The sequence below is a fragment of the Xyrauchen texanus genome, chromosome 13 (genome assembly GCF_025860055.1).
Source record: "Xyrauchen texanus isolate HMW12.3.18 chromosome 13, RBS_HiC_50CHRs, whole genome shotgun sequence".
Lineage (NCBI taxonomy): Eukaryota > Metazoa > Chordata > Actinopteri > Cypriniformes > Catostomidae > Xyrauchen > Xyrauchen texanus.
This window is the reverse complement of record NC_068288.1, coordinates 42043352-42069942: the sequence shown is the minus strand read 5'-3', so window position 1 is coordinate 42069942 and position 26591 is coordinate 42043352. Positions and strand designations below refer to the sequence as shown.

The 26591-nt window shown below is 37.2% G+C and overlaps 1 protein-coding gene across 1 annotated transcript in view; it reads right to left on the bottom strand.

The window, feature by feature from the left end:
• Window positions 1-15869: 15869 nt before the first annotated feature.
• LOC127653872 (receptor-type tyrosine-protein phosphatase T-like) overlaps window positions 15870-26591 on the bottom strand; it is a 322776-nt gene continuing 312054 nt past the window's right edge. Inside the window, exons 31-35 of the mRNA XM_052140673.1 lie at window positions 26376-26507; window positions 25681-25806; window positions 23409-23572; window positions 18695-18830; window positions 15870-16653 (exon numbers count right to left, since the gene is read on the bottom strand). Of these exons, the coding sequence (XP_051996633.1) occupies window positions 16600-16653; window positions 18695-18830; window positions 23409-23572; window positions 25681-25806; window positions 26376-26507 (612 nt within the window). The 3' untranslated portion in view covers window positions 15870-16599. The remainder of the gene's footprint in view (window positions 16654-18694; window positions 18831-23408; window positions 23573-25680; window positions 25807-26375; window positions 26508-26591) is intronic.

Genomic DNA, 26591 nt, shown 5'->3' with positions numbered 1-26591 from the left:
TCAGCTTCTATTAGAGGTGTAAAAAGCTCGCCGCAGCCCGCATATTGCATATTGTGTATGCTTACACAATGCTGTCCGTCATACGGTACACTAAAGAGTCTATACCATGATAGCACAAACCATGTAGCTAAATTGTGCTAAATTGCATTGTACTTTTTGTCATCAAACCCATGTACATCAAACATGTACAGCGCAGAAGTTAGGAAATCTACATTTACATTTATGCATTTGGCAGATGCTTTTATCCAAAGCGACTTACAGTACACTTATTACAGGGACAATCCCCCTGGAGCAACCTGGAGTTAAGTGCCTTGCTCAAGGACACAATGGTGGTGGGTGTGGAGATCGAACCAACAACCTTCTGCTTACCAGTTTAGTGCTTTAGCCCACTACACCACCATCACTAAATCTACAGGGATCATTTTGACAGGCTTTTGGATTGTAATATGATAAATGTTGATCTAATAATGATGCTGTGGCATGGACCAGAAGCTTCAACATTATGATCATCATCACCATCATCATCATCATTTTTCTGCAGTAAGTTCGCTACTAGAACATTGGCTGTGGCAGTGCCATCTTATTAGATCTTGTGCCAGTTTTGCAACTTTCTCAGAATAGGGTGAGGCGAAACGCTTTAAAACGTGAAAATGTTTTTATTTTTAATTAAAGGGTCAGTGAATGAAGCTGCTTAACCAACAAAAAACATACTTTGTCCACCACAGGGGCCAGATTCACAAAATATTCTTCAGGGCAATAAAAAATCTTAAGTACAATTATTAATATTTTGTATTCCCAGAAAGACTTCTTTAGAATGTTTAATATATATATATATATATATATATATATATATATATATATATATATATTGACATTTATTGCAAGATACTTCATAATATATCCTAAAAATTTATTTTTTCTTTTCTTAGGATGATTTTTGTGAATCTGGCCACAGGAGGTTAAACTAAGTATTATGTGAGCCATTTAATTTACTATTCTATTTTATTTTTAATTTAATTTATATGTATTTTTTATATATTTTTAAACCTGCTTCAATATTTGTGATATATCAGAAAAGATGTAATTATTTCCCTGTGATAAACAGTAAAAATAAATAAATAAATAAATACATTAAATCAAAAGTAAATAAATACAAAACAAACTCACCAGGAATGAACCCTGTTGTAAGAAACAAAGTTACAGATTTATCCTAAATTAAGTGATCACCCAGCAGGGGCTAGCTAGTTTGGAACTACATGTTAGTTTGTAGGCATTGATAAACTTGTATTTTTCATAAATTAATGAAAGATGTTTTTTTTTAATGATATTTTGATAATAACTTTGGTAACTTTGGAATGGTTGAGATTGATAAACATCGTCAGCAACACAATTTGTGTAACAATCAAAAATTATTGCTTGTCCATCTCAGGGGCCAGATTCATCTTAATATTTTTTTCTTTAAACATAAAATGTTTTTAGTTTGATACCATTTTTCTTTATGAATTTCTTATAATATATGCTAAGAACTTTCCTTCTCCTTAGTCTTTTGAGGATTCTTATGAATTAAGTTATATTAAGTATCATATAATTTACTCTTTTATATGTGGTTTGCAATTTTTTTCAACCTTGTTTTAAAATGTAAATGTTTTTCATTTCTTGAGATAAACATTAAATAAACATAATAAAACATAATACATCAATTTATTGAAATATAAATAAATAAATGCCAGAATGGATAACACTGATGCAAGTGACATGCAAATCTATCCAAAATTAAGCTATTGATAGGGGCTAGCTAGATTTGTACCTCATTTTTGTATTGTAATTATTTATTAAAAAAATGTCAGTAATTTCAAAAAGAAATTGGTATCACAATTTCTACAGACTGATCTCACTGTCAATTCAGAATCAGTAGGTCGTAATTTCTTCATGTAGGTCGTAATTTCTTCATCTAAAATCATTCTAGTAGCCATATCACCCAACAGCTCTTGCCTGGTTGCCCACTAAAGATAAGCAAGGTTGAGCCTGGCTGGTACCTGGATGGGAGACATCCTGAGGAAACCAAGGTTGCTGCTTGAGTTTGTATTAGGGAGGCCAGCAAGGTGTGCTCACCCTGTGATTTGTGTGGGTCTTAATGCACCAATATAGTGATGGGGGCACTATACTGTAAAAAAGCACTGTCTTTTGGATGCAAAGTCCTGACTCTCTGTGGTCATTAAAAATCCCAGGGCAAATCTTGTAAGAGTAGGGGTGTACCCTGGTGTCCTGGCCAGATTCCCCCCATTGGCCCTTATCTATCATGGCCTCCTAATAATCCCCAATCCCCATCCCTGAATTGGCTACATCACTCTACTCTCCTCTACATCAATAGCTGTTGGGTGTTCTGGTGCAATCATCTAAGTGGATGCTGCTTGGTAGTTGTTGAGGAGATTATCCCTATACTATGTAAAGTATGAAACAAGGTAATGGAAAACAGAAATTAAATAAGGTAGAATGAAATACGGTAGAGGCTAATGTCAAATAAAAATACAAACAGGGTGTTAGCCTAGCCATATGCTTCAGCATACATCACCTTAATTCATTCTTAAACATGCTTAAATCACTTAAAGCCTTTTATGCAGTTTTGAACCAGGCTTTAAGGACATGTATAACAGTTTAAACCAATAGAATTATCATATTTTCACATATAACACCCATTACACTTATTCACTAAACTGGAAAACACTCTGGCCTATAAATCATTAAATAAGATATGACTATTACTAAATTTACATACCCAGTTCTCACATGTGTGCCAAAACATGGTCACACTCCACACATCCATACACATCCATTCAAAAATGATCCATTACAAACACTCAGTTTTAACACCGGACTCTTCTGAACACATATTTAATGCAATTTATAAGCATCTTGTGTGACAGTTTATTTTTACCCAAAGAAATCTCAAACGATGAACAAAACGCTGTCTTGTGTAATACATGTTCTCACTTTTCTAACTCGAGAGAGTGCCACAGAACAGGTGTTGCAAAACTCTGGCAACACAAGAGAGAACTGGAAAGCAGGTGTCGCAAAATTCTGGTTCTTAAAGGGGCCACATCCAATTTCAGACTTGAATTAAATTACATGAAATTTCTCCACTTGGCTACACAAAAACATTGGATTTGTGCCTTAATGCTTATAAAAAAGAACAATTTATGAGCTCCTCTTTCCTTTTCCCACAGTTTTCTTGTCTCTGTCACTTCTGGTCTTCGGTACTGTATTTCCCTCTTTCCCCTTCATATTTCCCTCATGTCCCTCCTCTTTTCCAACCTGTCTCAATCCATTACTTGCCAGAATCAATGATGGCTGACACTCTGAAGCATTCCTCCCCGTGGCCCGTGAGTTAGGAGACATTTATAAATCTGTTGGCCGACCTCCACTTGTATCAGAATCAGTCACCCTCTGCAAGACCCGAAGCCTACAGTCATGGGTCGCCTACCTCCGAGTCTCTCCAAACAGTCCTGCCTCTCTGCCAAGAACTACAGAAAACACCAAAGCCTGACAGACAGGGGCACCTCGCATCTCTCTGACCACTTCCAATGCTTTCAAGGTCGGAGAGAGAGAGAGAAGTCTCTGTGCTTGACCCAAATCAGTTGCCATCTCATGCCGCTCAGCATAATGTTGTGTTATGTGCCAAATGGGTAACCTTGGCAAATTAAATTAGGAATTCCTAGTGGATGTGTGATTCCTAGTTGCACGCCCAGATTAAGAATTGAATTTGAAATGATTGAACATTAAGGGATTGGCAGAGGAAATATTTTTGTAATTATCTTACAAATGATTCTTAACAGATTGTCATTTATAATGTAATTGTACAGGCTGTCTAATAAATTATATCCAGTAATGGCTTTGAGATGATTTATACATTTGTCATTTTACACTTTACTGAACAAATAAGATCCATTACAAATGTGAAAATGTGGAAAATTGTTCACAAATTACATTCAATATCTTAATTAGTGCTGCTTGCTAAGGCAAGAGTCACTGTTACTATTGCTGGTTCAAATCTCTATCTCTATATATTATAAATAATAATAATGGTGGTTACCTTTTTTTTTTCATTTAAAAATACTAGAAGTCAATGGTGTTTCTATTCAGATAGCATAGTGTAGATCATACCCATGTTATATGACTTTATTTACTTACTTCACGGGCAAGTTGGCACACATTGTAACCATATCCAGCATGGTGTTAATACAAACCTGCAGGCTGAGTTCAGTGGAGGTGTTAGAGTTACTATGATCGTATCATCTCAAATCAATCAAATCAAATCAAATCACTTTATTGTCACACTACAATATACACAAGTGCAACAGTATGTGAAAGTCTTGTGTGCAGTTCCGAGCAACATAGCAGTCATGACAGTGACGAGACATATACCAATTACAATAAACAACATATTTATACAACACAATTTACATATCAAATGTACACATACTTACACAACACAATACGGCTGGTGCGGTTCCTGATGCTGCGATACCGCCTGCCTGATGGTGGCAGTGAGAACAGCCCATGACACGGGTGGCTGGAGTCTCTGATGATCCTCCGAGCTTTTTTCACACACCGCCTTGTATATATGTCCTGGAGTGAGGGAAGCTCACCTCCAATGATGTGTCTGGAAGTTCGCACCACCCTTTGCAGGGCTTTGCGTTTGTTGGCGGTGCTATTGCCGTACCAGGCGGTGATGCAGCCAGTCAGGATGCTCTCTACAGTACCGGTGTAGAACCGTGTGAGGATGTGGTGGTTCATTCCAAACTTCCTCAGCCGTCTCATGAAGAAGAGGTGCTGTGGCCTCAATGTAGGACCATGTGAGTTCCTCAGTGATGTGGACACTTGTTGTCCAGAGACTGAACATTTGCCAGTAGTATACTGGATAGCAGGGGTCAATTTGCGCAATGTCTTACTCTGATGAGAACGGCGGCTCTTTTTCCCCTTTTCCTTCTGCGTTTCCGCGGCCGGGCAGCTCAGACAAAGGGCTCCGCTGGCGTGTTTGTAAACAGCGGATCGGCATTAAGGAATTTGAAGTCTGGTTTTCGGTGTGTAATTGTAGAACCAATGTCCAAAAGCGTTTGTCTGTTGTATACAAAAAGGCAAAAAACATCCAAGACAAAAAAACTTAAAACTGTAAAGAAAACAAACAATAAACTGCAGTGTTGTGTCGGAGCTCGCAACGCAGCAGCCATACTCGGCGCCATCTTGAGTCCCTTGGACATCTGTGATGGCTTTGAAGTTTATCATATGCTTGATAAACATGCCAAAGAGGTCAAGCATTGCAGTTTCAAGACAGCCTGAACCAAAGAGAACAGTAATGATTATGGTCATTTTAAATTAGCTTGTGACTTGTGATCATTCGCAAAAGTAAACCAAAATGTTAACCACTAGATAAAAAAATACAAATAAAAACAAAATAATAATAATAATATATATATACAAATGCATATAATTGTACAGAGCAGTTATCTGAGTATATAGTAACTTTATAACCTCTCTATACAATTGTGGTAAAAAGAATATAATCTCAGAATGCTGAGATGTGGGTTGGCGCTGTTTTGGCGGCACGAGGGGGACCCGCACAATATTGGGCAGGTGGTTTTAATGTTGTGGCTGATCGGTTTTTTATATATATATATATATATATATATATATATATACAGCCGTGGCCAAAAGTATTGGCAGTGACAAATTTTGTGTTTTGCAAAGTTTTCTGCTTCAGTTGTTGTGGTGTTGATTCACATTGTTTCTAGATTATTGTGCAGAGTGATCAGATGCATTTTTAATAATTGCAAAAAGCTTCATTGGCCAAAAATATTAACTTTATCACAAAAACCCAAATTTCACTGTTTTTTGGCCCTGGCAAAAAACGACCAGCCAACATAATTTCACTAATCATATCAGCAGCACCTGGGAAATTGTGAACAAGTACTAGTCAGATGAAATCACTCTATCATTCTGATTGGATTATAAGAGCAGACTGATTGTTATAGAAGGAGGGAAGAAATTATTCCAATCATTGTGTTCTTGTTAGCAATGGTTACCTCTAAAGAAAGACTTGCCGCCATCATTGCTTTGCATCAAAATGGCCTCACATGCAAGGAAATTGCTGCAAAAAATATTGCACCCAAAATAACCATTTACCGGATTATCAAGAACTTCAAGGAGAGGGGTACAACTGCAGTGAAGGAGGCTTCAGGATGTCCCAGAGTGTCCAGCAAGTGCCAGGACCGTCTCCTCCTGAGGAATCCGCTACAGAATCATGTCACCACTAGTGCAGAGCTTGCTCAATATTGGCAGCAGGTTGGTGTGAGTGCATCTGCACGCACAGTGAGGAGAAGAGTTTTGGACAATGGCCTGGTGTCAAGAAGGGCAGCAAAGAAGCAACTTCTCTCCAATAAAAAACATCAAGGACAGACTGAAATTCTGCAGGAAGTACAAGGATTGGACAGCAGAGGACTGGTGCAACGTTATTTTCTCTGATGAAGCCCCCTTCCGACTGTTTGGGACATCTGAAAAATTGATAGTCCGATAGTGGGCTCTCTCACGATTCTGCCCAAAAACACTGCCATGAATAAAGAATGGTATCAAAACGTTCCTACAAGAGCAACTTCTCTCAACTATCCAAGAGAAATTTGGTGATGATCTGTGCATTTTCCAGCATGATGGAGCACCATGTCACAAGGCAAGAGTGATAATGAAGTGGCTCGGAGATCATTACATTGACATCTTAATCCCGTAGAGAACCTGTGGTCAATCCTCAAAAGGCGAGTGGACAAACAGAAACCCACAAACCGTGATCAAATCCTAGCACTAATAAGGCAAGAATGGATCGCCATCAGTCAGGATTTGGCCCAGAAGCTGAGTGTTTTTACCAATAAAAGCCTTTAAAACTTATGAAATGCTTATCATTGTTTTCCAGTATACCATAGAACCATGTGATAAAATAATCTACAAATACTGAAGCAGCAAATTTTGCAAAACAAAGCATTTATGTCACTGTCAATACTTTTGGCCACGGCTGTATATATTTATATCCTTTTTTTTTTTATGTACATGGCTTTGACCATGTTTTTGCAGTATGACTTCAAGTGGTTCATTACGCATATTGCTGCAGTTCTGGAGTGAAATGTCCACTGTTTGGTGTTAAAAGTGAGTTAAATTATTTTTTTTTAAGTTTTTTAAAGGTTTTAAGTTTTAAATCAACAAACCTACCTCCCTAACCTAAACCTTAAACCTAAACCTAACCAATAGTGTCAGAAAGCAAATGAGAGATGGGAAAATACAAATGCTAGAGGAACCACATGCTTTTTTTGGTGCTTATGTCACACTTTCTGCTCACATGTCGTCTCATATAAAGGACTCATATTTGTATCATAAGTGCAATGCTCTTTCAGTTGAGCAACCGCACAATTTAATCACGCACAAACAAGCTTATAAATGACAAAGTTCAGCCATGAATCTCTATGTGGCACAAGCTGATAGGTTCTTTAACTTGTTATCTGTAAGCAAATCGGCTCACTGTCATGTGACATGTTAAGCCAGTCAACATAAATAAAACAATATAGTTATAAACTTCAAATAACTCGGTCATTTTGCAGAATGAGTGATGTACACCTCCAGTGTGAGTGATGTCATTTCCTAACATATATCTTCAATAAAATGTCATAGTATCATGACACATAACAGGGTGCACAATAGATCAAGGGACACAAAAAAACCCTCAAACAATTTGTTAAAATTACACATTTACCACAAATTGATACGTGTTACTGAGAGAATGTAACACTAAACTCTTAACTGTATGTGGGGAAAATTTAAAATCCTATGATTTAGCATTTATTTTTGTCAAAGATGTTTCACATGCAGCTTTTGGGACATGAGGAAATGACAATGGAAGTGCAAAAGAAAAGGATTTCAATTATTTAATTTAACTTTTAAGCCAAAAGAAGTGTTTAACATAATAAAAAGTCTTTATTATTTTTAACAAGCCTATCAAAATTGTAATTTGGTGAAATTAAACAACATAAATACCACAAACACTTGTAATGTGGATTTAAATGTCACAGAATTGTAGGAATTGCCCATATGTACAGGGGTATCTGTGCAAGGCGGACGTGTGAGGCTGGCACCAGGATGTCTACGCTCAAAACGCGCCATTTCCTGTAAAAGTGAAAGAACTCTGCAAGACCCAACATCATAAAACTCTCACACAGGAGAGAACACGTTTAGAACAGCCAATTCTGTCAAGTGCAGCGTCCTTGTAGAGCAACAGCTGATATCTCATACAACTCACACGAAAGGTGTGTGTGTTTCAGGTCCATTTCTCTCGATTTGTGAATGCCGACTACCACCTCGGAAGTCACGAGTTCGAATTCAGGGTGTGCTGAGTGACTCCAGCCAGGTCTCCTAAGCAACCAAATTGGTCCGGTTGATAAGGAGGGTAGAGTCACATGGGATAACCTCCTCGTGGTCACGACTAGTGGTTCTCGCTCTACATGGCCACATGGTAAGTTGTGCGTGGATCGCGGAGAGTAGCATGAGCCTCCACATGCTAGGAGTCTCTGCGGTGTCATGCTATTTGCACCTATATTTAAATACTAATATAGTATATGGGTATAACTGCAGTGTGTTTAATGTGTTTATTTAGAGTCCCACAGACACACCACATTTACCACTACTTCTATACCTAACCCTAACATTACCTTAGAAAAAAATAACCTTGGTTTTATTACAGTAAGCAGTTTCACCATGGTATTTTGTTGTAAATTTACCTCAAAATTAACCATGGTTACTTTATTAACAAAATGTTACTGTAGTTATACCATGATTAATTGCATTAAATATATGGTACCTGCCTAAAAACATGGTTACTACAATATTACTACAGTAATACAGTGATGCAATTTACATACAAGCGATGCCGAGCTGCGGGGCCGAATGCGATCGACAGACCTCTGGATCAGACCATTCTCTGCACTACTCGACATTCACCATGATCAAATCACTGTGATTATATCAACATTTATATTAATTACTATCTATTATTTTTAGTATTAAAGGAAATATTAAGAGTGGAAATGGGAAATCAAATGGGAAAAAGAGTGTGACAAAAGGTGGATTCAAACCGCGGTTACTAGAACAACACTGCACATTCATACTAACTTTACACCCCACATCACTGTAGCAACATCTATTGTCTAGTTTGTTGTATATTTCTGTGGTTACAGCAGACTATTGGGATGCAAACAGCTGCACTGTGTGTTAGATGATATTTCCCTTTGGGTGCAAATAGTCACTCCATTATAAAAATTATGACAAACAAATTATGATGAAATAAATCGGTTCGGATCTATTGCATGTTCAACACTCGATCAACCTGAATTTAACCCAAATTTGAAGGCTTCTTTGTTTGTGATATTTTCTTGTAGAGAAAGGTATAAGAGAAACTCCTATAATTTAAACTATAAGCATTTATATTGTGCACTAAAGAACTTTATTTTATATCCTGCAGAATTAGTAAGAATGGTATATTAGTATTCTTTTCTGGATACAGCCATACTCACAAATGCATTGACATACTGTCAACTTGTTTAAAGTCCATTCACTTATGATCATTTAGAATACATTTTTCATCTTTTCGAGCAAGTAATCTTTAATAAAAGCAACATAGAGTACCCAAATGTAACTTCACATGTCATTTTCTGTGAGATCAAAGCAGTACTTTCTCAGTGCTTTACTTTGAGTGATATGACAGCAGCTCTCCATAGGTTACCAACATATACCACAGGTGTAAAATAATAATGTTTATAAACAGTGTTAATATTTCATCAGAACTGACCTGCCTTGCAACAGCCTTACTGCGAGAGGGGGATTAATAATTTGTAGATTTGATAGATAATGCCCTGTGGCACACGGAATGGACTGACAGCCACTATGAAGTGATCTGTGCGACAGGCAGGCGGGAATACAGTACCACCAGAACTTTATAGCAATGAAACAACCATCATTACATAGCCACAAAACATTTTACCATTTTTAAGGGCTAATTTTGTAGTCTTTCAAATAAATTAGTTTTGGAGGGAAATAGATTGGTGGTAAAAATGCACTTTTAAAGAACTAGGGACCTTTTTTTACACAAAAATGTTTCTTTCTTTTTACATATGTTTCTCTATGTAAACATGCACTAGATAGATATATTTGGCAACCACTTATCACAATGTACTTAAATGTACATTTTGGCCTGTTCTGTACACATTTGACTTACATTATGATGGCACCACATATGGCTGTGTAACGGGAGCCAGCTGGTAGATAGCTGTGCAGTGTGTAAACCTCAAAAGGTGCACTAGCGACTGATGCTAGAGGCTGTAGCCTTTAGCCTCCCATGCTGGAGACGTTGGTTCGAGTCCCGTATGGAGCGGGGTGACCAGGAGTGGTTACAGCTGCTTCGGTGTGGAGCTCTCTTGCATTTGTGTTACTTTTCTTTTTGTTTTTTGTCACTCTTTCCCGATCACTTTCACCAGGGATGAACTGTTTGAATATTCGGCAGAGCATACCTGATAATTTTGCCGGTGTTTGATTATTCAGACATTTTATTAGAAATCTTTTAGAAATTCTTTTGAGGTGCAATGGTGCTCTACAAAATATGCACGCGAGGGAAGAGAGACGGCGCGCTTGTGAAGCTTTGTCAGCGCTGATTTAGGCCTCCACTGCCGAGCATTCATCTGGCGAATGTCTGCTCCCTTGCCAACAAAACTGAAGAAATACTTCTGTTCATTCAACCATATAAGGACTTTTCTAACTCCGTTTTTCATGGAAACCTGGTTGAGTGAAGTCATTCCGGACAGCGCGTTACATCTGCCGAGCTTCCAGCTGTTCAGAGTAAATCGCATCACAGAGAGGGGGTGGAACATGCTTCTACGTCAATGAAAGTTGGTGTACAGTTACAACAGCATTGAAGAAGATGCGCTGATGATGCTCTTCATCAACTGTAATCCTTTCTACACACCTTGGGATTTTCCTTATTTATTCTGGTGAGAGTTTATGTCCCGCCACAAGCATGCATGAACGCAGCATAGCAACAGCTGGCTGATCACATCACATACACCGAGCAACAACACCAATCATTATTCTGGAAGATTTGAATACAGTTAACCTAACCCGTTAACTGCCAAAATACAAACAACACATCACATGCCCCACCAGAGAAAGAAATGATGTATATTGGACCACTATTACACCACTATAAAGGATGCATATTGATCTGTCCCACGTGCAGCTTTAGGACTCTCTGATCACTGTCTGGTTCATCTTCTCCTGACCTACAAGCAGAAAATGAAATAAGCTAAGCCTGTAGGTATGACTGTAAAGAGATGGTCCAATGAAGCAGAGCTGGAACTACAAGCCTGTTTTATCTGCACTGATTGGAGTGTTTTTGAGGCTGCAGCCACAGACCTGGATGAGCTCACAGATACTGTGGCAACATATGTCAGTTTCTGAGAGGATGTGTGCATCCCCACTAGGACATTTTTATCATTCAATAAACCATGTTTTACAGGAAAACTCAGATAGCTTTGTCATGCCCAAGACGCTGCATACAGAAGTGGTGATAAAACATTGTACAACCAGGCAAAGGACACACATACTAAGGAAATCAGAATAGTTAAAAGAAGCTACTCTGAAAAACTGAGAAAAAAAAATTCTGCCAACTGTCCTGCATCTGTGTGGAAAGACCTAAAAAGCATCACCAAGTACAAGACACCTCCCCCTTGCTCTGTAGAAGGTCAACTAATAGCTGATTAACTGAATGTGTTTTATTGCAGGTTTGAAAAGCCCAGTCTCATGTTTCACTTCACACACACACACACACACACACACACACACACACACACACACACACACACACACCCCAACACCTCCTGGAACCTCCCTCCTCCTGCTACTCAATCGGCACTTATGATCTGTGAGTATGATGTGTGCCGGGTATTTCGGAAACAATAGACAAGGAAAGCTTCAGGTCTAGACAGTATTTCACCTGCCTGTAATTTCACACAAATCATCAATAGATCACTGAAGCAGTGTGAAGTTCCCTGCAGCTTCAAACGCTCCACCATCATTCCGGTCCCCAAAAAACACAAAATCACAAGACTTAATGACTACAGACCTGTCATTTTCATGTCTGTGGTCATGAAGTCGTTTGAGAAACTGGTTTTGGCCTACATGAAGGACATAGACCCCTGCTGGACTCTGGATTTCTGCTGTTCAGCGATTTATTTCTTCTCACATTATTAAATAATTTCAGCATAAATCATTATTTTTCTTCTGATACTGATGTTGTATCGAAAATATCGATCCTCACACAAAAATATTGATTCTAAATAATGTATTTATTTATTGTAACTAGGAGTATTATTATTTGGTTACCACGAACAACAATCATAAGCTTCAAAGTGAAATAAAAAGGATTAGGCTATATTAGCAAATACTTGTGCATGATGGGAACTGTTTGTTCTACTCATCTTAACTTCATAAATGCTGGAAAACACAAGCGCTTGTGCCGTCACAAAACTCGTTCAAACAAGAGGGATCAGCGCCCTCTTGTTTGATAGAAACAAAATAGAAAATCAGAGAAACAGCTTCTGGTGTGTAGTCTATACGTCATATGCCCTCCTATCAGTTTTAGAATATTGCGTATGCCCACATGAAATAACTGATGATACGTATGGCCGCCAGAACAACGAGCATTTGACCCGGAACTTTTTTAATCTAATAACGTGATGCCGCAACACCATTGAGTGAAATTTCTTTTTTTATTATTATTTAAAAATATGTGCAGAGATTCTCTCTAAACGCGATCGGAGATGCACTAGAGAGCACTGGCAAGACAGACAGTCAGACTGAACTGATCCACCAATCAGAACGTTCATTTCTGACGCGATTGGATATTTGCCAACCAATCATATTTTCCGTTTCAGTAAAGGGCGGGACATTTCCAGCGTCTGGCACACAAGCATCCCTGGAGAAACTATAATTTGCACTGCATATTTATTTCCTATTTACGTTTAATATATGTATATACATTTAAATGTAACATATGCAATTCAACTTTTTGAAAATACTGCATGTTATTGCACCCCTGCTCTTTTTTTCCTTTGTTTTGCCCTTTACTGCTGTCCGTGGTGCCTTTTTCTCGTGATATCAAATAATTTATATTTCTAAGTAGGAAAACAATTTCACTCTACACAGAAAAGCGTATAATGTTACATAAAAGAAATAATAAAAAAACATAAAATTGTATGTAGGCTATATATGGTAATACAAGTTATCGTGAACATTTCTACACTCATATAACAGTTTATTACGTATTATGAATTAGTTTATTAGTTAGACTAATAATCAAGTATTAAAAAGTAGAAACAATAATGACACCTATTCATTTAAATACATATTTAACATGAAGTTACTATACCATTGAACCCATTGATTTACTACAGTAATATTGTAGTAGTAACCATGGCTAATTGTGTGGTACATAAATATCATGGTTAAACTATACTGTATTACTGTAGTGAAATGGTTAATTTTTGTAAGGGTAAACAAAACAGAAGTCTAATAATTTTTTAAAAAAATATAATAATAATGACTTGAATAATGACAAAAATTATTATTTTAAATTACCCATTTTATACCAAGTATTCGCAAAAATATACATTTAACAGAAGTATCGGTATCAGTATTGGTTTCGACGATATTGGACTTGAAAATATTGGTATCGGATCGAATAGAAAATAAGTGGCATCGCCCATCCCTAGCACATGTGAGCTCCATTTTCCGGGTGAAATGTCTATGGAGGGGTGCCAAATGCAAGTTGTGTAGTGAGTTGTTTTCAGCTGTACATGCTGTAATACAGTGAAGAGGAATACATATTTTATAAACTGTACTCCCGACCCAAACCCCAAACCTAAAGCTAACATCATTGGAGTAAAATGTAATGTTAGAGGGATAAAATTATAACCTCCAAATCACACTTATCACAGATTGCTGGCTTTGTGGCACTATCAAACCATTACTCTGTTTTGAGCTGTTCCGAAATGTCGACTTCTGGCTCAACCAATGGCATGAGTTTGTTTGTTTGACCAATGGCAGATGGGTGTTTGGGGATACCTGTTTGAAAGTGTCACTAGTTTTGTTTGGAATAGCATACTATCATACTACCTGTACTAGATTAGATATTATTCAACTCTATTTGGTCACACTAGAAGCACAAAATGACTTTTTACAACATTGTTATAGTACGGTATAGTACTGTACATTGTGTTAGAGCATTAGTTCTTTTTTATTACAATTATTAAAAATAAACAAATGCATGATATGTTCATGCACAAATGCCTCTGAAAACGACACTAATAGTTCTCTCCAGTATACGTGGGATTGTAAAGCTTTGCAAATGTTCAACTATCATTACTGGGGACTGAGGGATCATTCGTTTGTTGGGAACTCACCCTTCACTGCTTCAATGAAAGAACAGAACTTCAACACTGATGAAAATTTGCTGTTCAACATTTTGGTCCCTTTATTATTGTTATCACAATTCCAAGCAACAGAACCACCATGGCAATGAAATCAAATCACCAGCTCTACATACCACTTTGCTAGACAAACAAATGATAAATAATAAATGAACACAATGAAAAGTACAAATACATTAAAATATAGCAGTCAAACAAAAAGCAGGCAGTGAATTCATGAAATCAAATAAAAAGACACAAATCATTTACATTATAAATCAGAACTATTCTCTTTTCCTTTCACTCTAAATAGAGCATTTCTGACTAAAAAAACTTCAGTTGGAAGTGCCATAACCATCATGTCAATATGTTACACATATGTTTCAGCAGTTCAAGAAACTGAAATCAAAGTTGTCACAGTTTTCGTGCAAAGGTTTGGATTTGGATTTCAACTGCTTTTGTTTTTATTACTTTGAAAATTGTAGACAGTAAGGGATAATATTTTCAGAAAGCTTAAGGAATCTCTCAACCAAATATTAGTTTAGCAAAAAATAGTTTTGTTTTAATGCCAGCTTTTTTATTGGTTGAAATCGTTGTGTGCGGTTACTAAATGTTCCTGATCTTGTCTGTGGTTTGGTGGTCTTATGTTTACTATATGTTTACTGTTTAAACATGAGAGTATGGCACAAATCAAATGATGCAGCAGGATTTACAAATACATACTGTTTGGGGGGGGTGAATCTCACAAAGAAGTACCCAGTTCATATTTTAACCACAAAATCAAAAGAAAAAATAAGACATTATATGTTGTATTGTTTTTTTGTTGTTGTTTTTTTTGCATTGTGACATTTTCATGACAGTTAAGCACATTTTCTCACACAACAAATGCATTTTACTGTAATGTAAAAAAACAAAAAGCAAAAACGCATTCTCATTACTGTAATGAAGATGAAAATGATCTTGTCTGGACACAGTGATTTTAATTAATTAAAATACATTTAATTAAATTGAATACAACAAATACTACCATACCATTACAATTATACTATACAAACTTACATTTCAATAAGAATTACATTTATATTACTTAAAATGTAGGGGGTTTAAATGTGTCTGCTTAATTGTCAAAATCTTAATGTCTTAAAAAGGCTTAATTAAAAAAAAAATACAAAAAATACAACAACAAAAAAAATAATAATAATAATATATATATATATATATATATATATATATATATATATATATTATTTTGGGCTGAAATATAATTCTTGCATTTACATTTTTATTTTAGTTTTATTTATTTTTTTGTGAGATTCACCCTTGGAGGTAAAAGACGTATAAAGTGCAAATGACAAAACAGAAAACACTAGATACACGTTTCATCTTTTAACGTTCACTGCCTATACCAAGAAAGACAGAACAAAAATGGCAACGAATGATTTTATGAAGAACAAACACTAAAAGAAAATAAACAGAAATAGCAATAGAACAAATTAGCTTCAACATTCCAATGAACGGAAAATCGGTATGTTGGTCTGTAGGCAAACTGCATACATTTATGAGATAGCAGGCAGAGAAAATGCACCAAAGAGAGGAACCACAAAATCATCAGAATAACAAAAATATCTGTCCTCCTGTTTCTCTGCAAATTCGCTTAAGCTTTGTCATGTTTTTTTGTATTTTCTTTAAATCTGTACATATAGCTTGCAGAAAGTCTATTTGGTTATTCCCAGCTGGCATGTAGAAAGAACCTTTTTTTTCACCATTGATGAAGTTTAACATTCAAGGCATATGCTAAAAAGGAAAAAGACTGTACAAGATCACTTCACGGTCCAGGATACACGCTCTGATGCTGGACATTGACAGAAGAAGAAAGAAATAGCAAAAAAGGTTTTGTTTTATTTATACAGTATTTTACACTGAACCGAGTTGAGGGTTGTTGAACTTTTCTCTCCTGTTGTCATTCCAGAGGATCAGTCTGTGATGAGATGAGATGTGATGTCATTTTGAGATAGCCTGGCTCGTTTTTCTCTCTTCTTCACCTTTCATATGTTTAGAAGGCATTCAAGCTCTCCAGAGCCACCTCATAACAGAATTTGTACTGTTCCTAAATAAACACAGAAGCAAAGGCAAAAACTAATTACCAGTTCAAAGGCCGAATGCGCTCAAGGGAATCTAAGTGCATTTCCCCTTTCACCCCACCATTAATAATACATTACAATTACATTATACTGTCATTTTTATTTTAGTAAAAACATAATGGAGAAATAGGCTCATTAGCCATCAAGATGTTACAAGATTCCCACACTTATTTACCAATATATTTCCATGACTCTAATGTATATGTACAGTATACATATATATATATATATATATATATATATATGCTGTATAAATATTACACTCAGAACTAGGAATTTTATGCTGATTTATGCCTATTTGGCATTAATAGGAAACTTTTGAAATTTCCTAGACTACATTAATTTATAAAAATTAATATGTAATAAAATTAAAAGCTTTATAAATATATAAAAACCTTTTCTAGTCCTTTGGGATAACTGGATAAGGATTTCAAAAACATGTAATATTTTTATTTTGTATACTGTATATTTTATATATCACTCACAAATAGGAATTTCAGGCTGATTAAGTATTTTAGAACTGAGCAAAAAAAAAAACAATCATGTGTTTTAAAACTTAATTTCCATGTCTTTTTCCATTTTAAAATTCCCAGATATTATCTGGTTTTCCATGATCGTAGAAACCCTGATGTTATTCCTATTCTGGATAATTTTGCATTCACAGCTGTTGGTTTTTCCACTTGTGTCCAACTGACGCAAGCGATGCTTCGAGTGCAATCAGCAGAAGAGGTGCAGAGACAGATGTCTAATTGCACCTGCAACGGCGCCTATTAGACACAAGACGTTCAAGACGTTCTCTTAGAATTGGAGATGGCACCACTACTGCAGAAATTGCAGCTGTCTGTCTCAGGGATGAGGGAATAATAATGCTCTTCTTCTGGCTCAAACATGCTGAGGGTGCTTGAGGAACTGCTGTCTTATGTGAAAGAGCCATCAGAAATTTCAACAAACTACCTGACATCATCGGCTATCTGCATATGAGACCTCTTTGTAGTCTCCACATGTTACAGAACTAAGGCCAATGTGGATGGAACCATATGGAGAGACCCCATTGAGTAAAATGTGCACACTGGAGAAGACTTTTTTCCCATCAAATTACATAAGTGGAGAACTCAAGAAAGAAGGGGCAATTACTCAAATTAGTGGCATGAGCAATACTTGAAAATCTTATCTGAATACAGAATTTAAAGTCTTCTCATGGATTTCAGATTGTTAAAGGACTGTTCTGGATTCAATACAAGGTAAGCTCCATGTCACAGATGCAGTCGATTACCACAGAAAACTATTCTGATTCATCCCTCTGTTTGTAGAAAGAAGCAAAGATAATGTACTGATAACGGTCTTTGGGGAAAGACATTGCACCGGTATAAACTTATTACACATTATACATTAGATATAAATTACACTAGTGTGATATAATTGTTTACTAAGATTGTCTGTGCCAAGTTATACCAACTTTTCAACTCCTGTAAAGTGTGTAAACCCAGTAACTTTTGCATTATACATGCAAGGATACCAGAAAAACTTTACTTCCACCCACATAATGTTATGTTGATAAACGAATTATATCGCAATATGAGTTAATTCACCTAGAACAGTATTACCACCACTTAAAGAACAATTTAGACATACATTTTTGTACAGACGAATGTATACAAGCTTTTACATGCATAAAATATTTGTGTTTAATGAGAAAAATTTGCTTCACATTTTAAACCCCTTTGACTGATTTGCCCCTCAGACTTCCATTGTAAGTGCTGTTCTGTTAAGACTATTTTTGTTACTCAAAATGGCTTTCTGTAGTAATCGGCAGCATGCCAAAGATATTGTTGCTAGAGCATAACTTGTATTGAACCCAGAACATTCCATTCAATAATACACTTAAACTTTATTTACACAGTCAGCCAAAAGACGCTTCTTGACATCAATCTTGGTAGAGCTCTGCTGTCACATACAATAGTTCAAATGAGGTTTTCTTTACTTCAAGACAGATGACTAAAAACATACCATTGTCTCCACCATGTTAGCTTTGTTGTTCCTCAGCGTCTTCACCGTGTGGAACACGTCCACGATGTTCTGCTGCTGGATCATCTCACAGATGCTACAGATGGCACAGAAGGTCCCGCTGCGTCCTCCACCAGTCCTGAACACATAAACAAAAATAAAGCATGATAAAAAAAACAAAATATCCCAGCTAATAACCCTCACTTTACATCTTGATTTGTCCTACATTACTTAAGCTCATAGGCCTTAAGGTTCCACCCTTAAAGGTGTAGTGTGAAATGTTCAATGTTTAAACACTTAAGTAATAAGTAAACCTTTTGTAAATGGATTCTCCCAAGAAAAGTGTAAACACTGCAGCTCTGTGTTCCTTTCAAAACATTTCTCTGTTTATTTGAACAGACCTGCATCTCAGCTTCTGGCTCAGCCAATGGCGTAAGCTTAGGGCAGGGTTTTATATTTGAGTGGTAGGACAGTTTAGGAAACTTGTTGAAAAACAATTATTTTTTTTTGTTTTCGCAATTCCATATAATGTACTGATAATGGTCTTTGGGGAAAGACAAGAAAACCGCAACTTTGATCAGTTAAAGAAGATATAGCAACCTGAGTCAGAACAGTCTGAAGGTCTGTGCCAATTTGGTGGATGTAGCTTGAAAGCTCTAGGAGGAGTTAGAGTCAAAAGTTTTGGTCTTGGTTTAGGGTTTTTTGAAGAAACCTCCAGTTAAAGTAAGCGGTTCCTGGACATAATAAGCTACAAAGTGGACCAGACTTTATGTCAATTGTAAAAAGTCTGGCTATACGATCTGGCTATATATCTAGCCTCAGTAAATGGATAATCAAAAAAGAAATGTATCACTAACACCCTGTCTACATCGGGCATGACTCAGTGGCTTGAGGCTGTCTACACTGGACGTGTCAACACAAATGTTCTAAACCGTTTATTTGTGTTGCTTGCAGGAGTAGCGCCTGCACGTGCAGCGCAAAATGGAATGGGACATACGAGTATAAAAGGAGCCGGCTTGCAACAACTCATTCAGATTTGTTCTTCGGAGCCGAGTGGTGTTGATAAAATCCACTGCTGTGCCATTCACCTCTGACAAAGCAAAAGTGTTAAACGCGACTGTTGTTTATACGCCGCATTACAGCGAGTTCTCCCCCTCTCGCACAGATAAGTGCAGAGAACACCCCTGGTGCTTCAGCAGCTATACTTGAGCAAACTAAAAGAGTATATTTTCTCTAAAAGAATGAGCACTGACGGAAAGCATCTTTTCAAATATGCCTTTCCATTTATGTGCAGTTCCTGGATGTGGTTGTTATCTCTCCACCTCTGATGGCCAGAATCGTAGCCTCACGTGTTTGGGCCATTGCGGTCATGGCATTCTTTTTTCAGAGGGAAAGCCACTCCAGTAGCTCCCTGCCCTGGTCCTTCTGCCTACAGGCACAAGGCCTCAATGGTTAGCGCTGGGGGTGATTTGGCGGATAAACCCCCATGGACCTTTCATTCACCAGTACGCTCGTTTTCCCCGAATGAGTTCTGGGATGAGTCAGGCGGATCACCCCAGGATGAGTTTAATGTCTCATTCAGGAGGAGGATGGGCTGCTACAGTCGGACATGGAGTAATTGGCTGGGTTCCCACCTTCGGGTGTGAATGCCCAGTCTGAGGCCTATGAGGAGCTTGCGGCCATGGTTGACTGGACTGCTATGAGCGTTGGGCTCGAGTGGAACCCTCCACCCTGCCCTGAGCCCTCGCAACTCGATGACTGGTTCCTGGGCTCAGAGCGCCACTCACAGCTGCACTCTGCCCCAGTTCCATGGTACGGTTTCCCTTACGTTAAACCCATTTCTTCCTTTGGGGAGAGCCTGCTTTGACACCAGTTTCTGCTTTTGTACAGTTCCTCTCTTCCGGGTAGGACCTACCATGAGGGCTTCTTCCATATGTGGTACTTCCCAGTTGGTAAGTCCATGTGATGTATTCTCAACATGTTAACCTCCCCTTCAGGCAGGATGTGGTCTCCGCGGTGTCTTACTAAAAACTAACACCTTCCCTAATGCGAAGGCCCCAGCTGAAGCAGCTAGTGCGGCCTGGTTTCTTTGTAAGTACATCTTACAAAGACCCCTCCCCCCCCTTGGGGTATGAGGAACAATGTGAAGTAAGTGGGACGTTGGGAAGGTTACGATGGGGTGGGTCACTTGCTACTAGGCAGACAGTGGCCTGTCTGCACACACACTGCATCGACACACGTTGAGTGAGTGACAGATAGGGACCGTCTTGGTAACTGTTGTAAACTATGATGGAGGGAATGAGACATTGTGTCCCTCTTGCCACAACACTGAACTAACCGCTGAAATGGCCGGGACTATGTCTTGGCTCTTCAGCACAAGTGGTTGCAAGCTGGCTCCTTTTATACCCGTATGTCTGGGGAGTGGCATGCAAATTCCACTCACCAATTCTCATTGGCCTTTTCTCAAATATCAGAGGTGTTTGGGGCTCCCAAGCGTGACCCATAGTGTCACTACATCGACAGAACGTCTCATTCCCTCCATCAGGGAATGGAGGTTGTAACAGTAACCAAGACTTTTAGAATTAAAATCAGTCATTTCAATGAAGTATATCCTCCAACCAGCATATTCAAAGCAGAGATGGGTGTATGCTAAATAAAACATGGGAGGACACCAATGTTCCTACAGCAAAAAAGATTGAGGGTTGTGTTTGCCCACTTCTGGACCTGCTTATCTTTAGGACTTACAATAATTGTCTTGTTGAGGGTGTTTTTATCGATTGTTTCACAATTTTAAATCAAAGAACTGATCTTTGGTGAATTTTACATGTGATTACTGGCAGTCCTATTATATGTATGCTTACTAAGTGTTTTATTACCACCAGGCAAAAATCATAATTCTAACCCTTTAGAAAGATTATAGCGATGACTAGAGGTTCATTCATATCTAACTTGAGGGGTTTAAAACAAACAATACAAAGTATGAGCATTAATAACAGTGGTTAGCGGAGGTAATCTCAGCTTGCTTGTCTGGTTAAAACTGCAGCGGAAATCATGGGAGTTAAAGAATTCACACCCCTTCAATCTGTCTATGAGCAGGGTTTTTTTGAGAGAGCACATAAATAGTGGCTATTCCAAGCTACGTTCTCCATTCCAAGTACCAGGCTCTACCATCAGGAAGACATTATAGGGTCACAATGTCTAAGAACAACTGCATCAATTGTCATCTTAAATAGTAAGCTTTAGAGCATTACAAGTTACATGGGTAAATGCAAAGACGTTTTTATATATTATATTAAGTATATGTTTGAGGTTAGTGTGTGTGTGTGTGTGTGTGTGTGTGTGTGTGTGTGTGTGTGTGTGTGTGATTCATCACTTTGTGGGACCAAATGTCCCCATAAGGATAGTAAAACCGAATGTTTGACCTTGTGGGACATTTTGTCGGTCCCATGAGGAAAACAGCTTATAAATCATACTAAATTATGTTTTTGAAAATGTAAAATGCAGAAAGTTTCTGTGAGGGTTAGGTTTAGGGTAGGTTAGGTTTAGGGATAGAATATAAAGTTTGTACAGTATAAAAACCATTATGTCTATGGAAAGTCCCCATAAAACATGGAAACACAACATGTGTGTGTGTGTGTGTGTGTGTGTGTGTGTGTGTTACATGTATGTTTTTGAAGCTGTTGAGCCCAAGAACATTTTTCTTAAAGGGACAATAAACTAAAACCCGAACCTGAAACATAGTGTTGGCTTAGCAAAAGGAGAAAGTGAATATTATTCAAAGTGAATCTTTTTCAAAGTGATTCTTCCGGTTTGCAGAACATCACCATTACTTTGATAAGAATGACATTTTTAAATTAATTTGACTTAAAAATTGTTCTGCATTCAACACCTGTTCTGAGCCTGTTTGACAATGAAGGGCAGGTAATGAAGTTGTCAGATCTTTTGTATCTGCCTGCCTTTAATTTGTGGCACTGATAAGACCTTGGCTCAAAGGTTGTACATGTTTTTATTCTTTAGATTTTTAAAACTGGAATTTTAATCTAGGATTCTGTATTAACTGGTTTTAATTGCCATTTCTTCAATGCAGTTTTGGACGAAAAACCACTAATATATCTTCAATAGATAGATCCATACATTTGCGTGAAAAAATAAGAAAATCAGTTTGGCAGCATGTACATAGCAAATTGTTAATTAGCAATTCAATCTTTTAGTTTAATACAGCAAATTCCAAATAATATTTTACTTGTGTTTTGATATACTGAATTTATCAAGTATCAGCGGATATTTGATTTGATGGGCACAAGTAAACTTTTTTAGTTTTGGGAAATAAACTTAATTAGAGTACAAATCAACATGTTTTTATCACTGCATCCCTTCGAGTAAACTCTTGCTAGTGTTCCTCCAACCCAGACTAACTCTTATTTTGGCTAATTTGTTTTTAAAAAATGTTTTGTGTATGATAGTTACACAGTAAAATCTGTTATTATTTAATCTCCTGTATGCCACCTGAAACATATACGGTATGCTTTTCCCCCCTCCACTGACAAGTTCCAAAAAGGACAAATGAGCACCAGAAAAGTAGTCCACGTGATTTGTGTGCAGTATTTCAAGCCATATAACAATGATTACATGAGTGAAGTAGAATATGAAAATTAACAACTCCTAACTCTGATATGAAATTTTGTCTTAGGCTATAGGTGATTGAGCTGTCACTCACAAGCAATGGACTACAGTGCGGCCGTCTCCTCCGTCATATTGCTCCTGCCACTTGGCAAGTCGTCTGACCAGTTGCAGAATGGAGCGTTTGGACAGCGGTGTGTCTCTGTATGCCGGCCATCCAATGAACTGGAAATGCTGAACCAGTCGGTAGCCGTCTTGAGGCTGGAAGCAGAACAGGAGAAGTTTTAAGAATCTTGGTCTGTGAACCATCTGTGTTCACAAGTCATTTATCTTATGAAGTGAAAGTTGTAGTGTTGACCTAATAGTGTGAAAATTACATCCTTTAAAAAAAGAAAACACTTTCACAAATCTCTATACTATTTCAAATATTTATTGGTGACTGCAATAAGGCAAAATAGAGATCAAATAGAGACTGTGCTCAGATTTGCCAATATGCCAAAATCTGCAATAAAACGTCAGATATTTCAATATGAACTCCAATATTTCTCAACAAATCGTTCAAGATCAAAATATCTTGGCTATGCTATCCACATTCATATTATAGTTCTTGACTGTATGTCAACAATTCCTTTGTGATCTAATATTCCTCTGTGACAAGCTGGTATTGATTTTGAATGAAGTTTAAATCTCAAAAGCATTTACAGTATTTCCACATCTTGCAGTGACACTGAAAATAAAACTTAAAACAACACAATGTGATACCAAACTGAGATGTCAGCTTGAAACAATAGTCAGATTGAATCGGCTAAATGAAAGCCACATTGCACACAATTTTCCATCGATGGAGCCATTTCATGGCAAATTTGTGATGCTGTGACACTTTATTTATTTTGCACCGCTATGCTGCACTGGCGCTGATTAGCTACCTGGTAACCTTGCCTGTCACCAGCAGTTAAGGATAATGGGGAAAAGGATGAGTCTTTCATCACGTTGTTCGACGCCTGGAATACGTGAAGCTTCAGTAATGAATGCTAATGTGTGGTAACGTAACGCTAAGCTAACTCGTACGGAAAAGAAGAAAAACACAACCAATAAAACAGATCTATCTCAAAACAGATCTATTGCATATATCATCCTTGGCAGGGCAGTCGGCAAATGTTTTTGTGATTATTGCTCTTATGTGATTACAAGCATAAGTGGCTAGCAAAACTAATCAAGTTCAAAGATGCATGAGATCTGCTGAATTTAATTTGGATTGGAAATAGCCATATAGTTGTAGTCCTTTTTATTTTACGTAATTTCTCACTTCACTAACTCAGGGTCATAATCTCTCAAAAGCTTGCTGGTGATTTACTGTTTCATTAGGAGTCATCCAAATTAATGTGACTTAAGTGAATTTTTCACTTTTGGAGCAGTTGAATTTTTACTTCTAATTTTACGAAAGCAGGTTAAGGATAGTCTTGCATAGTGTGTGAAATATACAAATGACTTAACTTTTTGGGGGGATTTTCTATAGGTAATTTTGCTGTTAAACAAAGCTAAAAAAAATAAATAAAAAAAAAAGTTATTTCAGTGAATCAGTACTTAAAGAGTTATCATATGTAATAGACACTTTTGGCTGCTTTTCATTCATTATCCAGTCATAAACATTAAATATATACACATATATATATATATATATTTTTTGTGTGTTTTTTTGTTTTGTTTTTTGTAGATAAATGAGTGGGCAGAGTTATATTTGTTTACAATCTTATTTCAAACATTTTATAAGTCTTTGGATCAGAAGGTTGAAGATCATGGTTCAGTCATTTGTGCCCAAACTTTCAACTAGAAGTGTAAATATTTAATAACGTCATAAAAAATAGAACAGTACTTCAGTTTAGATGATGTATCTTCTGATACTGATTCTAACAGATAATGGTTTGGCAGCGGACTGCTGCTATGGTTTCTTATTCAGGCGAACGTGACTTCTGTTCGTGAACATCTATTTAGTGCAAGGTGAAAATATGCACTCGAACTAACTTGTAACGTAACTTTTAAGTGATTACTAAAACGTTCCTTATGAAATAGGTTATATACAATTTAAACTGATTGAACTTTTAGACACTCCCAATAACCTTTTTCTTTGACTTCCTTTTTTTTGGTTCATGCTTAATCATGGAGACCTGACCCCACATCCCCACTCGTAATACAAGGGGAACTGCTCTGACCGACCAGTACAAGTCTGACTGTGAATAGGCAAAGGATAAAATGACTGAGTGAGAGGCAAATCATTGAATAAATTTCTGTTTCAGTCACTCAGTCACGTTCAATAGAGCTTCTACACATAAGATCCCAACAGCCCCTTCTCCTTCTCTGACCGCACTTACCCGTGCCATGTTGCAGATCCTGAAAATACGATTGATAATGTCCTCATCAATGTCTGCGGAGATGAATTCAACTTGAATGGGGCCGTAGCAGCAGGAGCCTTTCTCAGGCCAGTACTGCATGCAGAGCTACAGCAAGGAAAGAATTACAGCAAATAAGTACTCTGCACAAAAGTTCTCATCCAGACAATTTTAATCATTAAAGTAGTTAGAACTCATGAGATTGAAATCTGAAAGAGTGCCAGAGAAAATTGAAGTAACTTTGTAATTTAATTTTCAACAATTTCAAAAACTCAAATTGCAGCGTGCCAAAGAAATCTGTTCTATCACTCAAATGTATGCTTATTTTAGGCTTGTCATCTTCTAGAATACATTTACCATAAATGTAGCTTTTCCTTCTGTGGGTATATTTGAGAACCAAGTGTAAGTGTTATGATCTAAGAGTAAAAATGTATAAATGCTTAAATAAAAAATAAAAAACCAAGTGAAATTATTTTAAATATTTCAATGGTTTTATAAAATAAATAAATAAATTAAAATCTAGTCAAATTATTTTTAATAAATAAGCCAAAGTTTCAATGAAATAAATATAATATATATATATATTTGCTTATTTTGCAGATTTGGATAGTGCATCCTCTTAAACACCAAATCGAGGTTAGGATCAAGTAGTTCACAACCCTCCTGGTACTACATACTTGTGCAGCATCCATTTCATTTAACATGACGATGGTGGAGCAGTTGTAGTCGAACACTAGCCTCCAGAAGTCAGCCACAGTGTTGGGCAGCGGGTGCTGCGTTACGATGAAGGCCGCTGGCTGTTTGTGGCTCTAGGACAATCAATAAGAAAATATGTTAACTCTTCCTTCCAGCACTAAAAATGTGTTTGAGCCTTGCCCACTGATGTTCTAATG